The 17,010-nt window shown below is 40.1% G+C and overlaps 1 protein-coding gene across 2 annotated transcripts in view; it reads left to right on the forward strand.

Moving 5' to 3' along the window:
* The first annotated feature begins 255 nt into the window (after window positions 1-255).
* Window positions 256-17,010, forward strand: part of atp2b1a (ATPase plasma membrane Ca2+ transporting 1a) — a 52,052-nt gene continuing 35,297 nt past the window's right edge. For both annotated transcript variants that reach the window (XM_042511537.1, XM_042511538.1), the window contains exons 1-2: window positions 256-326; window positions 12,659-13,137. In XM_042511537.1, coding sequence (XP_042367471.1) covers window positions 12,945-13,137 — 193 coding nt within the window. In that variant the 5' untranslated portion in view covers window positions 256-326; window positions 12,659-12,944. The remainder of the gene's footprint in view (window positions 327-12,658; window positions 13,138-17,010) is intronic.

The raw sequence follows: 17,010 nt of genomic DNA on the forward strand, positions 1-17,010 counted from the left end.
TCCAGATTGAGTTCATTTCTATGTTTTCAAATCGACTATTACAATAATGTTTGCATCGATAAGTTACAGTCTAGAAAATGTAGTATTACATTATTACATTTTTTATAAAAAAAAAAAAATTATCATTTCATTTATTCTTTACGTTGAGGCCATGTAATAGGGGAGGGGAACTATCTTGCCTGCTCCGGGTGCAGCCGTTGGTTTGTGGTTGTGACAGTGCAGTGGGCGGGATCTTACCTCAGATCAGGGGAGAGAGTCTAGTCTTTGGTGAGACTGAGGGGGAGTTACAGAGAGAAAGGGACCTGGGGTGCTCTTCAGAGTACGGAGTGAGTATTTTTGGTTATATTTTCTACGCTAGCGCGACAAAATGCCACAAGACAAGGGTTGCTTCTCTGGTGTTTTAGACGTTGCACAGAAAACCGGATAAGTCTTCATTTTTGCGTGCAATGATCTACGAGGGCCAGCCACCGGTGGGTGGCTGCCTTGGTTAGTTAGCTTTCTACCAAGCTAACATCGTTAGCCAACGTTATATCTTGGGAGAGATACTGACATTGGGCGTCTCGGTTTCCAACCCAGGTAGCTAATAAGCCGGGATGCTGCCAGCTTTTCTTTAATTGTGCTTAGTTTATTCAGACTTCTGCATTACCCTGGGCTAAGTTTCCCGACTTGTCAATCTTTTAGAAGTACCCTTTGTGTGTATCACTTCTTTGCAATCAGCATAAGCTAACGCCTGGGAGCTAGTTGGCTAACATTGTACGCTAGCCTGGAACGGTGTTTTTTAACGTTGGACTTCTCGTGCACGGCAGTTTAGACGCTGAGGCTCATGATTGAGAGACTGCCTGTGAAATAACGCCAGCCGCTTAAATTGTAGACTCCCTACAAGAAAGTTACCAGTATTTCATTGTACCATACAAACCCAGAGTTAGAATGAAGTGCGGTCTGTCATTCAGCCCGTTAAACGTTATGTGGATTTCACATTCACAAACGGAGAGATAATGTCAGTTATTGAACGTTAGTTACTGATGTTATTAACCGACATGGAACGAGATTCCCCGAGTGTTCGAGTCCACGCGCTGCGGCTGCTCACGCGGACAACTCGGGGAGCTCACAGAGCCACATTTAGGTCGCTTTTAAGCTGTCACTAGAGAGTGAATATAGTAAATGTATAATGTGATTTTAAAAAGCAACGCCGTTTAGCAACCAGAAATGGTGTCAAAGTTAAACATCCATTCGGCGTTTCCCCGTGTTATGTCGAATTGCGTTTCCCCTTTGATTTGCGTCTCTTGCCTTATTATGAACTCAGCCTTTAGCTGTAACGTAAAGCCATTTTTTAATCAAGTTAAGCTACCTATCAAGCTAGATCTCATCAGTGCAAGCTATTTTAAACTATTTTAAGAAAAACGTTCACTTCATGACCAGCACGCGATTCCATAAGACGTTGAACGTATCATGTCGCTTTAAATTCCCATAACGGTAAAGCAATTCATATTTCCAAAGCTTTCCACCTACTACATGTCAATAAACGTTACGCTCGTGACCTTTTAATACACAGTGTAGTGTAGTTTTGCTTAACATCGCCTGCAAGTTTCCAGGTTGATGTGTGAGTGCAGCAGCTGAGCACCTTTTGGTGTCTACTTGAAGGGATCACTCCTTATCCAATTAAATAGCACCCGGTTTGCTGCAGCGCCAGCAGTGTCTTCCTGTGTTTGTGTAACGACTTGTGATCCAACAGTGGATTGCAGATATAGTGTTGCCATTTTATCAAAATGAATTTGAATTGAGCTCAAATTGAATAGACTGTGATTCAATGAGACAAGGTGTGCCAGTCACTGTAGTGTAGTAATTGTAGACGTATTACATAATATAATATCAGATAAGCTATTCCATGGCTGAGCATTACGGTCAGGATACCTTGTTGCAGGGTGTATGCGTAATGCAATGACAGTTGTAGCATTCAGTTACTATGTCTGATTTTTTTTTTATGTTACTACAGTATACAAATAATATACAGCAATGAGTGGTATTTTATTAAGGCTGTCTGGCTCAGCATATAGACTCAGCGTTTGTTCAATGATTCACTTAAACCATCAGTAACACTATCTGTTGCTGTGTCTGAGCCCTTTGAACTCAGACTGTCGCTGTCACTCAAGAATGCCAAAAATATCCTTTCTTATTCCTTGCTTTACCACGCTTTTTCATAATGGCTGACTATTGACAGTACCGCTTGCCCTGAAGGATATGAGTCAGTATTTTTTACGCTTGTTGTGTAAATTGCTGAGGAAAATGGTTGAATCTCACATGTAAGATCTTTTGACCTCCTAGGCTGATAGTGTTTTACTCACATTTTAAGACCAGCGACCTTTAAAGGCTACAACATGATGTCCTTTATTCAGTGCTCATGAGGTTAATTAGCCATGCTGAAGAGGATGATTTCTACAAATCTATCATCACAGCTTGCTGTTAAAATAAGTGCTGTTTGCTTCTCACAGCACAGGAGTTTTTAGCAGTCACATAGTCACTGCGAAGTAATGCAGTATACTGAGTACACTTTCTTCCAGGCAGTTCTCGCCTGTCAAGACTGTCCCCAACTCATCACGGATGAGTCTCCCTTACAGCTGCTTGATATGTCCACTAATGCCATTGTCATGTTCTGCACTGCAGTCACTTAGCATAGCCTCCAAAATTAAATAATATTGTTAATAGCAACAACTTTTTTCATCATTTTAGGCTGTATTTCAGTTTAAAAAAATTAACTCCCTAGTAGAAAGCAATATAATAAAGAGCAAGGCACTGTAGGTCATTAATCTAAGGTGACATTGATGTGGAAAGCTAAATAGAGTCTGCTTTTTTACCATGCAGAAGTACAAAATGTTTATGGGACTATTTACCTGTGAAATTTTGCTTATCTTTCTTTCTTTGTGTGCATTGTAAGTCCAAGGTTATTCGTAACAGTGGTTTTAGGCTACATAGAGTTTGACTCTTGCATTACTACTTATTCATTTAAATAAGGCCTATAAAGCAGTAGAAAGGCACTTCACTGGTGTGACTGAAATTAATTTGCTTAAGGGGAATATAATTTGAAAAATTGGCAAAACTAATTGGATAAACTCTGATCCTGCCCACTAAAACAATTCAAAGGCACACACTGCAGAATATCATGAATTAGTCATCAAGACAGCTAGAAGGTCTAACTATGCTACTAGTCAGTCTAGCAGACATTTATTATGTTAGTTTTGGCATTTCTGGAAAGCTGGTGGGCTTCATAGCTTGACGTGCCACTGATTAAAATTACATTATTTCAAAAGCAGGGTTCGGAGATGTGGCTGTCTTATTAGTGTCTGCAGATCTCTATAGAATTTGCAATAACCACTCATGATTAAACTTTATACCGTCAACATTATAAAACAAAACTAATACTGCCAGACTTCAGATTAGTTTCAGCGTAATCTCCTCCACACATCCAAAATGCCATTGTAGTAGTATTTGAATATCTGCCACCAGGCCAGTAGAGAAAAGCCAGTGACTACCGTGTCACACTGTTGTAGCCAATGATACCCCTTTTCCACCATCACGGAACTGGTTTTGTTCCAGTTTCCGCACCTAGTGTTGAACCGTTTTGAACATTTTGACCAAAAATAAATAAGTCTGTAACCCTGAGAAGTTGCTTACCAACTGGAACAAGAAAATAGCAGGTTTTCCTTGACCGTTAATGTGAACAATGACTACATCAGTGGGTGTGTTATGCTCTAGAGGTTGAAAGAGAAGATGTTGAGGACAAAAATGGAGATATCACTGGAAAAAAGTGTTGCTAGTAGTAGGCTGGGTGATATGGCTGTAAAATAACATCAGGATATTTCAGGGTATTTTAAAAAAAATATTTTTGACATTATGACAAAAAACCTGAGAATTGTTCATTATTAATTTCAATAACATACAAGTAACATACATAGTTTTGCTTTCAGCCTGCTTGTTGCTGTATGTAACAGTATGACTGCATTATTACAAGTCAAAATATTGCCATTTTCATGATAGGAGTTTTTCTGATCTGAAATTATACCGGTATTATAATGGACTGTAGGAAATGGCACACCCCTAGTTTGTAGTGGAAATATGGGCTGGTTCACGAGATAGCACCAAGGTTATAAGAGTTCTCAACGGAACAAGCTCAAGAAACAGAGCTAATTTGGTGGAAAAGGGGTATGAGGAAACATTGAATACCCATAAAGGTCTCTTCCCAGACTTCCAGAACTCCCATTGCATGAGTTATTTTATAATGATCATAACCTGAGTGACTAAGGCTAGGTATTGTCAAAAAAAATTTAATACCGGTACATTACACGTTGCACTACAAATCTTTAGTGTTAAATTTCAAGTCTTTGGCATTTTACTCCCTCAAAGCATTTCCACCACATAGAAAATAATTGTCTGTTATAACTCTTTAGTTATATGTTTCAGCACAAGATATCTTAACATGGGTCCCAGTTTAGGTTGCTGTACCAGTTACAGTAACAAACTTTAGTAAACAACCATCAACAAGTCAGCTGTATTTTTATGTTTCTTTATCATTACTTGCTAAGATCCCATTCATCATAGCACTCTCTCAGTAATCATAAATAAGGGGGAATCTGGTGGTGAAGATTTTGGACGAGTCTCTGTGACATTAGGTGGACCTGAATTATCAGAAGATGGCTGTGGTCCGTTCTTGCGCTTGAACGTGAAGCATCCTCCTACCTGCATTTTGCGCTGTAGGTATCAAGCCTGATAAAATGGAACTGCATTTTTATCTGTACTTTAACATTTGTTTTCTGAAAATCACACTATAGTGGAGCTTCTTAACATACAACAACACACACACACACACACACACACACACACACACACACACACAAGCCTTGTTTCTTAGTGTAACATACTGCATGCTCATATCGTGGATCGTGCATCTTTTGATTCTAGGTGGTATCAAAGCAATTCAGTCTGTGCCGTAAAAGTATAGATTTCAGCACCCACCCCTATTGATGACTTTATTTGAGTGGCACTAAAATAGAAAAATTACATCTTAAAGGTGAGATTTCAGGTTTCTTTTTAGAGCACATTGCTTACAAACTTTAGTAGGGATGCCCAACATTAGATTTTTGGTCGACAAACCACCACATAACAACTTATTTGGCCAATAATTGATGCCGTTATGCCAATATTAGTACTGATGACTTGCTGATATTATCATGCATCCCTAAACTTAAGAAAAATCCACCATCAGATATTTGTCTTTGGCCTTTGGCTTTTTGGTGACGCTGCCATTACAGCAGTGGCTTAGTCGCAGTGAATGCAGTTTCACTGACAGTGAAAGCACAGATGGTTAGATTGAACCCCTCCTGAGGGATAAAGGTAGCCAATGTGACTGTAGATGTTATTTGGCCTCAAAGCACTGGTCTGAAATGTATTATGATACAGTCTTTGGGGGTAAAAATAATGTTAACATTTACAGTTTTGGCTGACTTACAGCAGATCAATATGAAAGTGCTGTGTAGCAACCCAGCCCGAGCCAGCATTAGCTTTCAGACTTGATTTACTTCTACCTTAGTCTATAATAGCATTGTGTACATACATGTTTGGCTATCACAAATTGCATTCCCTACCGCAAATCTTGGTGAAATTACTTTAATGCTCATCTCTAGTGCATCCTGGAATTGTAATGGTAAAGACAGCAAGGTCAGACTGTGGCAGCAAATGGCAGGGCAGCAGGACCTCAGGCCACCGAGCTGCAATGTAGAATCACACATAACAAAGAACACATAGAGCCTCTCATCTTCAAAGTGGCTCGATGAAAGATGCTTCATTTTGAAATATTTTCCATCCTTTGGACATGAAGGACTCTGTAACGGCTAAATAAAACCATCCCGCCTGGTTTTCTGTCCTCCGAGGGAAAAATATTATAATATTTTCACAGTCACGGTTTAAAGATGACTCTACAGTACTGACAGTGCCAAGACTGTGAAAAATCTTATTACTATTTAAAATGTTATAGTATATTTGGTCCTGAAAAAAAGAATTAATGATGCGGGGGGAAAAGGTGTTTTGTTTATAATATTGTACCTTTAACAATAGTTTAGTCTTTTAAGACTCAGTAATACCTGGAAATAGTTGAGCACATGAGAAGTGCATGATTGCATCATATGACCTCTCATTATTTACACAGCCATTGTCACAATGATTAGAAGCTGTACTGATGTGAAGAAACACTGGAATACTGTAAACTTTGTGTGACATCTTACACAGTGCATTGATGAGGTTTACAGTGATTTCAATTCAGAGTCCAGCTTTCACATCATGTGTATTTTTTTCATTGCAAAATTTCACGTTTAACAAGAACTAGGGATGAACTGATTGTAAAATGCTGGGCCAATACCAATTTTTAAAATAAAGATTTGGTCAACTGCTAATATTTATACTTTTTTGTTTATTTTGTTTTCATTGTTATTTGTTTCTCCTTTTGTTCCAAGTGAACAATGACATTTTTCAATTTTTGAAATTTAACTGAACTGTGTTTAAGTCATTAAGCCCTTCTTTAGACTACCTTTGAATCAGCACAATTCAACCAGAAAAACGTCTTATACTATTTTGATATATAATCTTCTTTCGCATAAAAAATATCTTGGAAAATGATAACTGCTTCAAAATCCTGTATACTATATATATCTCTGTGTGTGTGTCAGTCATAATTCTCTCTCTTTGATATGTATTTTTTTTTATCGCTGTTACAACATCAACAATTCTTTCTGTCAAATAACTGCATTCATCAAAATTTTCAACAAAAACTCAATTTTAAAATATTCCATTTGAACACATCATGATAACATTTTATTGCATGTTTACCCAGAACTAATTTTTTCTTGAATATAGCTAAAATGCATCCTAATGTAGCTCTACTCAATATGGATTTGTTGTTTACAATGTAGCATTATGCATTAATACCGAGGTGCTTGTCCCAAACACGATCTCTATTGTCCCCAGAGTGACAAGACACAGTTGTTTTGAGCCTGCAAAAAAAGGTGTTGCACAACAGAAAAACATCTGCCGCAGGCTCAGTTAAAAAATGAAATTAATTTGCATTCAATTTCTTATCATTAGACATTAGACTATATGTCCCTCCATAAATGAAATAAGAAGAGCGGAAGAGGGAAAGCGTGTTGATGGTGACACCTCTGACTGCACGTTCGTTGAATTGGCAGCCTCACAGCGTCTGAGCGCTGTGTAGAGGTTCCAGTCTGTGGGATGAAGTGGCGCTCTCAGCTGCGAACCATGCAGCACAAGGAGGGCTGGGTGTCTCTGCTTTGTACCCTCCACATTTACATGGCCTGACCCAGTTCAGCAACGGCTAGCAGTGGGGGGAGGGGGCAGTCTGGGGGAAGCTAAAAATACCAACCCTCGCATTAGGCAGCTCTGTTGCAGAGGGATCCCTAGAATTGCTATCCTTGACTTGCATCAAGTTGTTGGCACATAGAGGTGCATGAACTGCCAGAGGGTTTCCTTAGCATGGAAACAAAGACATGAGTATATTTCTGAGATGCCCTCCACTGTTGTCCGATCCACTTGTTACCACTTGCCTTCTGGGTAGGGAATCCAGTGTGCGTCTAATGTGTGACTTTGGTAGCAAGGAGACTTGTGACTTACCAGACTCTGGAAACCACCTCATATTCCTGCTGAGCTCTGGTTTTGCTGCTGTTGTGTGGAAAGGGTTAACCTTAGCCTCTGTCATTCAACCATACCATGCCAGCTGTTGGCTTGGAGATCCAATCACAATGATTTTCCACTGTTGTGACATGTGACCTGCTCCGCAACCCGAAACTGTCGCAGCGCAGCAAATGTTGGCACTTCCTTCATCTTGGCGTTGTTGCTGCTCGTGGGGTTAGGGGTTGTGAATGTGGGAGAGGGCTCATAGAGTGAGACATGAAGACAGGGGCATGGAGAAGGCAGAGAATTGCATGCATTACTATAGGCTGCACATGTCCTCTGCCCATGTGGTACCCAAGGCAAGTGAATTATTCCTACTATTTTAAGACCATTTGCACATTTACAGAGCCACATGTTTATGTAAGCTGCAAAATGACACATGACTCCTGAAATTTTCTTGTCATTTTGTTGGGTTTTGTCAAAGTGCTACTGTTAGGCACAAGGAACTCAAAGGCTTGAAAGCAAAAACTCTTGTCCCTGGATGCGAAAGGGTGTTGGGATGTCTACAAGGTGAACTGGTGATAGGCTTAATCCATTACAAGTGGACAAGTCTTTCTTTTTTTTTTTTTATCCAGTTTTATATTCTATAAAGTAAAGTTGTTTTTAGCTGAAACAGTCAGACATATGGGGAAAAAAATCTCTAACCAGTGAGGTAAATAGCGTGTTTTAATAGTGTTATAGTAGTAATAGTTTTAATATGAAACCAAAATATGCATGTTAGAGCCCAGCAGTTTCAGCGTTGTCATTAAGGGATTTTACTTTATCATATTAGTAAAAATACATCACAGTTTTTTAAATTATTCCAAACAGGCTAAGAAAATAAGAGACATTTTTTTCTAAAAAGCTCTTTTTTAAAATAACAACCTAAAATGGAATATTATGCTTACTTAATATTGCAATAACACGAAAAATAAATGTGTTGTTAATATTCAGTTTCCATAGAATTTTATGCAGGTTGGTCTCAACACTAACTTAAAAGTTGCTGCCAAGCTGGCGACCAGGCATCGACTATGGTTGGTTGAAAATTTGGCGTCATTAATCTCGCCATGTTCATCGACCCTTCAAAAGGTGTATCAGCTCTTGCAGGCTCCCACCTCATCACGCGGTTGAGCTACCTGCTCTTTTTGTTTGAAGTTTTGGTGCTTGTCTAGCCTTGGGGTCTGGTGGTATGTGCTAACTTGACGTAGTGTCACTTATCGGGGTGTATGTTGTACACACTTTGCAGTATAATTTTATGTCCATCTCAAAGGTGCTAGGATACTGCGCCCTCCAGGACACCGTTTTAATATATCATGATGGAGGGACAGGTGCACCAGCATGACTGACCTGACTCATAACTGTCACTGGCACATGCTGTGAGAGGTGTGGTTTGCCTTGCTGTCCATAGGTTTCAGCTTTGGCTATGGAGAGTTGAACCTCATGTAGATATTTTTGAATGGTTGGTTTGACATTACAGTCCCCAAGAAAATGCCTTTTTGTATTATTTGTGGATATTAGTGTGGAAAAATAATAGATAAAGACATACACAATAAATGTCAAAAGATAAGGTGAGATGTCTACATGCATTGAAGACCTGACTCTAAACCTGTGGTCACTACAAGAGGTACAAGAGTATTTCCTCTTCAAAATAGGGATCTTTGCGATGTATCCCACCTCAGTAATACACCCGACCCTGCAATTATGCTGTGTAATAAATAATAAATTCTGTCCCGTTTTCCATGGCAGATGGCTCCAAATAGAATCTCGACATGTGACAGAATAGTTTCCAAGAATCTCAATGGAATAAGCTGCAAACATTCATTTGTGCAGCGAGCAATAATAAAGGCTACATTTTTCTCTCCCTCTGCATCTGTGTCCCAATTTAAAGTTCTAACATATTTTGAGTATTAGATGTTTGTTTGGAGTTTGTAGTCCTGTTTGGCGTGAAGACAGATGATTGGTGTTCTGAAAATCTTGTTTTTGTCTTTGCTATAGCCAGAAATGCAGAAAGTGAGTCAAACCTCCCCAGCTGAGATAACTGCAGCATTTTTCACCAGAAAAGGAAAAACGCTCCTGTCGTCTTGTACTGGTGCCTTTCTTTATGGATCAGATGGTCCAGGTTCCCTGTGCAGTACAAATTATAGTCTGACATGGCTTTCCACCCACAGTCTATGTTCCAGAAATAAAGCTCATCTTTTTGAATCTTTCCAATAACTTACTTTTGTCCCCTGTGGTTTTAACTATGTATCAAATCAAGCCCCCCTTTAAACCTTTTGATTGCATTGTGATGTCGTGTGCTCGTAGTCCTGAGTTTCTGTTTCTATCTGAGCATTACCAAGACAAACTCCTATCAACTTGGTTGTCATGAATGAATCAGCCTCCTTGTGTGAGGCTGATTAAAGCTGAATGGACAGCAGCCTCTCATTAGAGTGGACTCTCCCATGTAGAGCACCATGGAGCTCCCTGATGCCACAGATAGTCTTAATTAGATTAAACAGAAGGCTTTTCCTGAGGTAATCAGTCACTTTGTCTCTGCTCACTACGTTACCCCCACCAGTCAACATTGCAGGGAAGCTGGTGGCTTTTGATTCTGATTTTTTTAATGACACTGACTATATGTTGCTTGACATGGTGGGGTGCTGTGATACAGTGTTCTGGGAATGACATGCATCTTATGGATATGACTTGTATGGATTTGACTGTGACGCTTTACCTAGAACTAGAGGAGAAAACTGCTGTACTTTATCATGCAGATTGGCCATATAGTGTGTGAAGTAATTGTAATTTCTTACTCTGTATCTAAAGGTAAGAACTTTGCTTTTCACATAGAAGTGGCAGTCCTCTGTGGTAGTGGAGAGGGGGGAAAGGAGACCTATTAAAATATGCTCATGATCAACATAAATCGTACAGCATATGGACGGTGACGGTAAAAAATCGACTTTGTAACTCATATTAAAATGCATGCTAAATATGAATGAAAATACTAAAGCATTTACTGGGATCATTTTGAACCCCGTTAGCATTGATGTTAATGCCAGTAGCCATGCTGATGGTGCTAACAGAGCTAACGGTGATAATTCACAATATTAAAGGGGTCTTTGGGCTAAAAATTATCCACTTAACAGGCCTACTGGAGCGTGGGCGCAGTGTTTCTGTTGCAACCACCATGGGTTTGGACCAGGGTTGGAAATTTACTATTTTGTCCACCTGCCACTATGGCTGGTGGAGTCCAAAATCTATTAGCCATTCAGTAGATAATTTTTTTTGACTGGTGAGTTAAGCAAATCCACCAGCCTCTTGCATATTTTACCAGCATTTGGCTGGTGGCTGTTGTTGGGATGGTATTACCTGTCGTAATGCCTGAGTGGTCCTGCTAGCTCGTTCCCACTTAACTTAGACGGTGCGTAATACAGAGTGGTTGGGTCAAGCAAACCATTGTAGCATGAATACCTTATTAGCTTAATTGTCTTACAGCATAGTGTCAGGAGTACCACTAAACAAAAAAATTAGCTAAATTAATCTACAGACGGCCATGTTTATCCATTCAAAGGTTAACCGATTTACCACCTCTAGTTCCATTTAGAGCATATGTGTAATTTTCCCTGCTTACTTCAGTAATAGCTATAGACCCAGTTACCCGTGTTGTCTGTCTACAAATAAGTTGCCCTTTAAGACTAGCACAGTGTATTTTAAAGTGAATCATAGAGTAGGTGCAACCATATAAGACGTAACATTTTGTTGAACAGGTAGTTTTGTCCTGTGGTTGACCAGGCTTGCTGCTGTTATATGACAATAAGTAGGTTACCAACTGCTCACCAGCAAATGAGTTCTAACCAGTGGTAAAGCTTGCATCTTATGTGCATTAAGTAGTTTTAACACATACCCTTCAGCCAATCAGAAAGGAGTATACTCACCATAAAATATATCTTGAATAGTTGAAAGTTTTTTTGTGGTTATTATTATTATTATTATGATTAAGTGAATACAACCAAATGCAGTGAGTCAATTTAGTTTCAACAAAGGCCAGAAACAGGGTGATTCTGCAGCTGAAGCCCTTTACTCCACTGTCACTTGAGTTTGTATTAACAGTAGATAAACATTGCAGAGGGGAAAGGGACGTTTTTGAATTTCTATGCAGGAAAAACCCTGCAAGCAGCTCAGAGCCGAGTGATTACTGAATGCTAATGCTCCACTCTGCTCATGCACTGAGAGCAGAGTGCACATTACTTGACAAGAGTTTTGTCCAGATGACAAAATTATTATTATTTTATTACAACTCAAGTACAGCTAATCGAAATCTCTTGGCAATGGCTGTGGGCAGTTTTGCTAATTACTTTGCTACTTGTCTCAGCTGCCAAGTGGTTTTGTCTAAGGGTTTCCATGTTTGCTTTTATGCAGCAGAAAAATGTTTAGACAGAAGTGTCTGTGCTGGTGTACTGTTGCTGTATGTTAACAGGAAGGGAAAGAAACCAGAACGGTAACAAACATATTACATAAAATACCAGAGAACTCTCATAAAGTATCAGAGTGAACATATACGGTCGATAATAGGACGACAACAACTAAGGGTGATGACTCAGAGGGTGGTATTCCAATAACATAAAAATATACCTTTGATTCAAATAGACCAAAATTAGTATAGATATGACTGGTATTCTGAAATAATCAACCCTTACAGTGAAGGTCACCTAAAATAGCCACCTTAACACTTGTAACTTGACTGCTTGCTTGTGAGAACACAGCTGTATTAGAAGTCATGGGCAAAGTAAAGCTATGTTTCTATGTTTCTATTCGTCCTTAAAGAAGACTTATTATCCTTATTTTTAGAATATCAGCCGTTAGTTATCAGTGTGATATTAATAAATGCACAGGAAACCCTGCTGTACGTGAGTTAACACTTTGTAGCGTTACAAATGACATTTTTTGTATGTTTGCTCTTCTCTTTCAGATCTGCATGCATGGTGATCTCCGCCTCTGTGGGTGATCCTCAGTCACCATGAAAGACTAGGAACTCTCAGCTCTCTGAGGGAAATGGCTTTTTTTCTTAATATCCCTGCCCTGCTACCTGCCGTATGACTTCAGCTGCCTCTGAAGGGCCCATCAGCTGTTTATGGGAACTACCACTGTGTTCGCTCTGTTGAGGATTTAAGCTTTTCCAGGACAACACTTTTTGAAAATTTTAACCCCCACTGTCGAGCCAAAGCTTCGCAATCAAGTGGGGAGGCGGTGAGACAATGGCGAACAACTCGTACAGCGGGGTGAAGAACTCCATGGTGGAGGCCAACCACGATGGAGAGTTCGGCTGCACGCTCAAAGAACTGCGCTCCCTTATGGAACTGAGAGGCGCAGAGGCGTTAAGCAAAATTGGGGAATCTTATGAGGATATTCAAGGACTGTGCAACCGGTTAAAAACATCACCTATAGATGGTAATGTTTCCTCTACACTCAACACAATGACTGTTGTTTAGCTGGAGTAAATACAGGATGTTTTCACGACAGTGCTAGCAGCGAGTGTTGTTGGAATGCTAATATGGTGCACACATAATTTAAGAGGCGTGTCATTGGCCAATATCATCCACATTGTGAATACCTTGACATCACTTCCTTGGAAAACTCATGCAGGACAGGTGGCCAGGCAGGCTGGCTCTGACCTGGGCCAGTCCTGCTCTATTTCAAGGCCTGTGGATATGTCCCTCATACCCTCCCTCTCTCCATTTTCACCTCTGTGTCTGTGTGTGTGTGTGTGTGCATGTCTCTGTGTGTGTGTGTCTCTGTGCGTCTCTGTGTGCAGGCTTCAGACAGACCAGCTGTCTGCCTGGGCACCGCACCAGGCTGCAGGCAGGTCAATGTCCCACATGTGGCGGACAAAACGGGAGGCTGCAAGGCTGGGTTGTAATGACTTGAACATGTTAGGGAAGGAGTGAGTTCATCGTTTGAATGTCTCCTCTGTGTTACTGTTTCGCCCTCAGACTCTTCACCATATAGGAGTAAGAGTTTTGGAAAAATTACTTGTTAGGCTGCAGCAAAACCTCACTGGAGCAGTGTTGGTTGACAGTATGCCACTTTTTTCCATTTCTACTATTCTTTTTCTCTCTGTCTCAGTTTGTCTCTCTATAGACAGTCTGCCTAATCGCCAGTATGACCTTGACTGAACTCTTATGGGAGGGGATTTTCAGTTTGATCCCAGATTAAAACGGCACCGCATATTCACTGTAGCAGCAACAGTCCTCTGGATGCAGTATCTCAAAGCCAGCGAAAAAATGTCCTGGCTTCATCAAAAACAAAACAAGAGCAAGAAATGCCATGCTATATGATGGCACAAAGCATACCTCATGCCTGTTCATCTATTGACAGTACAGTGTATAAGGCACCAGCAAGCAGTCTCTTTCTCTGCTTTCATTGCCTGTTAAACAGGCTAGTAGGCCATTGTCTGAACAGAGGAGAAATTGCTGAATAGGAATTTGGCTGCTGAGAGAGAGAGCGTGAGTTGTCCTAACATGCATGTGGCTGTGTCAAGTTGGTGACTGTAGAGTGCTGTCATATTTGTAGCATGAGTGACAGTGGTTGTTTCATGGAGAGCAAGTGTACTTGTCTTCCCCCGCTCACTCTACCTAGTCTGTGCAACAAAAAGGAATGCGGTTTGTCGAGGCCTATCAGCCTTTTCAGCTTTTCAGTACTAACCACAAAGGCACCGCATTGGTTGTTCTGTAGGTGTGTGAGTAGGTACGGTAATACTTAAAGTAGTTTTGGGAACTGTTAACATTTGTGCCAATACTGGTACTGATGTCAGTACCTGGAATTTGGTACCAGCACCCACTGGTACCTTTTCTCTGTACTTGACTCTTTTTTCAATCACAAAGATGAAATTTTTGAACAAGCTGCAGTCAAGTGATTTTGCTTTTATTATCATTGAGTCTCTGTCTGTCTCTCTGCTTGCTTGTGTGTCAAGAACTATGTGTGTCTGCTTTTCTCTCTGGCTCTGTTTAGACAAGCTGATAAATATGTTGAATGAGTACATCATTTAAAACACAGTCAAAAAAAGCAGTAATGATAGACTCTTTCTAAAAGAAAATAGAAAAGAGAATAGGCCCGATGCTGAAACTGTCAGCCTGCAGCAGGGAAGCTGACAGAGCACCGTGGCCGGCTTCCTGGCTTCGATGTCCTTCGTGGCACTTCAGCCTCCTTTCGGAAAGCGAGCAGCTCCGTGGAGCACCATTATATCAGCCATGAACCGCCCCAAATTTAGCCAGCCAGGGAAATCTGCAGGTGGTGTCTTTGCTCCGAGACCTTTGCAGTGCTTCCACCTCCTGTCTGAACCCTGTGTTCTCACCCAGATGCACTCTCAGGTAATAAAATGTGGCGCAGATTGATTTAACGATCACTTTTACTCAGTGGTGCCACTCTAATTTGGTTGTTCCCTTCGAAGTACGGCTAGGCGATATATTTATATTGTATTGGTTTTGGGATATGAGACTTGATATCATCTTAGACTTTGGATTTTGTAATATTGTAAGTGTTGTCTATTCCTGGTTTTAAAGGCTGCATTACAGTAGAGGGATGTCATTTTCTGATCTTAACAGACTGTTCATGCTGCGCCGTTATTTGCCTTTACCCACTTCATTACATTCACGTCACTAATGATTATTTAGCAAATACTCCATTGTGTATATATTTTTGTTAAAGCACTAATAGTAAACCCTACAATATTGTCTCAATATCGAGATATTTGGTCAAAAAAATTTCAATAATTGATTTTCTCCATATCACCCAGCCCTACTTACCCAAAGTACTTTGAGTTCTGAGTTTGGTACCCAACCCTAACTGTAAGCATGTTATATCAGATGACTTTAAACCTCTGCTATAGTTGTACGCTCTTTATCTGTACTCTCCATGTCAGCAGTCTGTGTTTACTGTCTTCAGATCATCAGACGTCTTTTTACTAGACTGAGAGAATATTAGGTTATTTCTAGGTTCCTCATGAAAATAAATCTTTTGATAAATTGTCTTACATCTTTACAAAGAAAAGGCCGCTTTTACCCTATTTTTATTTTAACTTCTTTAGTTAATTGCAACTGCGCTGTACTGATAAGCTTGAATAGGTCCACATTTTGTTTCCCCCCTCGCAGCAGGTGCTGTTCCACTTGGTAAGCAGCCACTGAGCTTTGACACTTCTTATTTCAATCAGCTCATTCGTCACTGGCTTGGGAAATTAAGCCATCATTTAAGATTACAGGAGCTTGACAATTGTAAAGGGATTTCTAATTAGTTGGTTGGTCATTTCTGGAACCTCTTAAGCCAATCCTTTGCTAATCCTTCCACATTTCCAAGCTCCTTTTTTTTCACCCAAAGAAGTTTGACTGAACTTCTCTGTTGCAGCTGTGCACGGTTGTACCACTCTACTTTGACCACTTTTCAGCATGGTCTTTTTTGGATTAGGGTAAATGTAACTTATCATCACTACCACATAAAATCTAAGGATTTAAGATCTCCCATTTCAGTTAGATTTGAATTCACTGGGATCTGATTCAAATTGATTTTGATAATTAACATACCAATGCTCTGAGTCTGAAAAGAGATAATTATGCACGCTGCACAATGCACTTTCTAAATTGTCATAATGAACTCTGCCAGAGGCTTATTCAAATATCACCTTTGTCTGTTTGACAAATGAGATAAAAGGCCAAGCATGACGGCCATTAATTGCAGGCTTTTTAGCCAACTTTTTGATTTAATCTTCTAATCTTTCTAGTTTTGCTGTACTTCTCAAACAAATTCTGTTTCCATATTGGTGAGGATCCCTCTTGTGTGGTGAAAAGAGGGCTCACTAGTACCTGCTCTGTCAGTTGGCCTGGTGTTATTTGTATGAGTTCACTTCCTCTGTGCGTGCAGACAGTTTTTTTCTGGGGCTTTCTCTGCTTCAATAATAACCATGATGAAATGAGCCCCAGTTAAGTTTCAGTTTTCTCTCCATTTGTTTATCCGTTGTGTTGTCAGTTATATAAATGTTCGATTTAAAGGGGAAGTCCACCATGTTTTCACACATCAAAATGAGTTCACTCGTCATGACATGTGGAGTACTGCTCATTTTGTGAAAGTGGTAGTATAATGCTCTCTATGGCTCTTGTAGGAGCTTTGTCAACCTTTGTGTCAACTTTGTCTACCTTGGCTTGGGCTTGGAGATGACACATTTTGACAGGAAGCCTACATTACGCACTTAGGGCATGGAGTTTGAAAGATGTTGGTGCTTACCCGGCAGGGAGGGTCTAAAGAAAAGGTTCTATTGATTTGCATTACTGGAAG

This window comes from Plectropomus leopardus, chromosome 22, assembly GCF_008729295.1.
Source record: "Plectropomus leopardus isolate mb chromosome 22, YSFRI_Pleo_2.0, whole genome shotgun sequence".
In the NCBI taxonomy this organism is placed as follows: Eukaryota; Metazoa; Chordata; class Actinopteri; order Perciformes; family Serranidae; genus Plectropomus; species Plectropomus leopardus.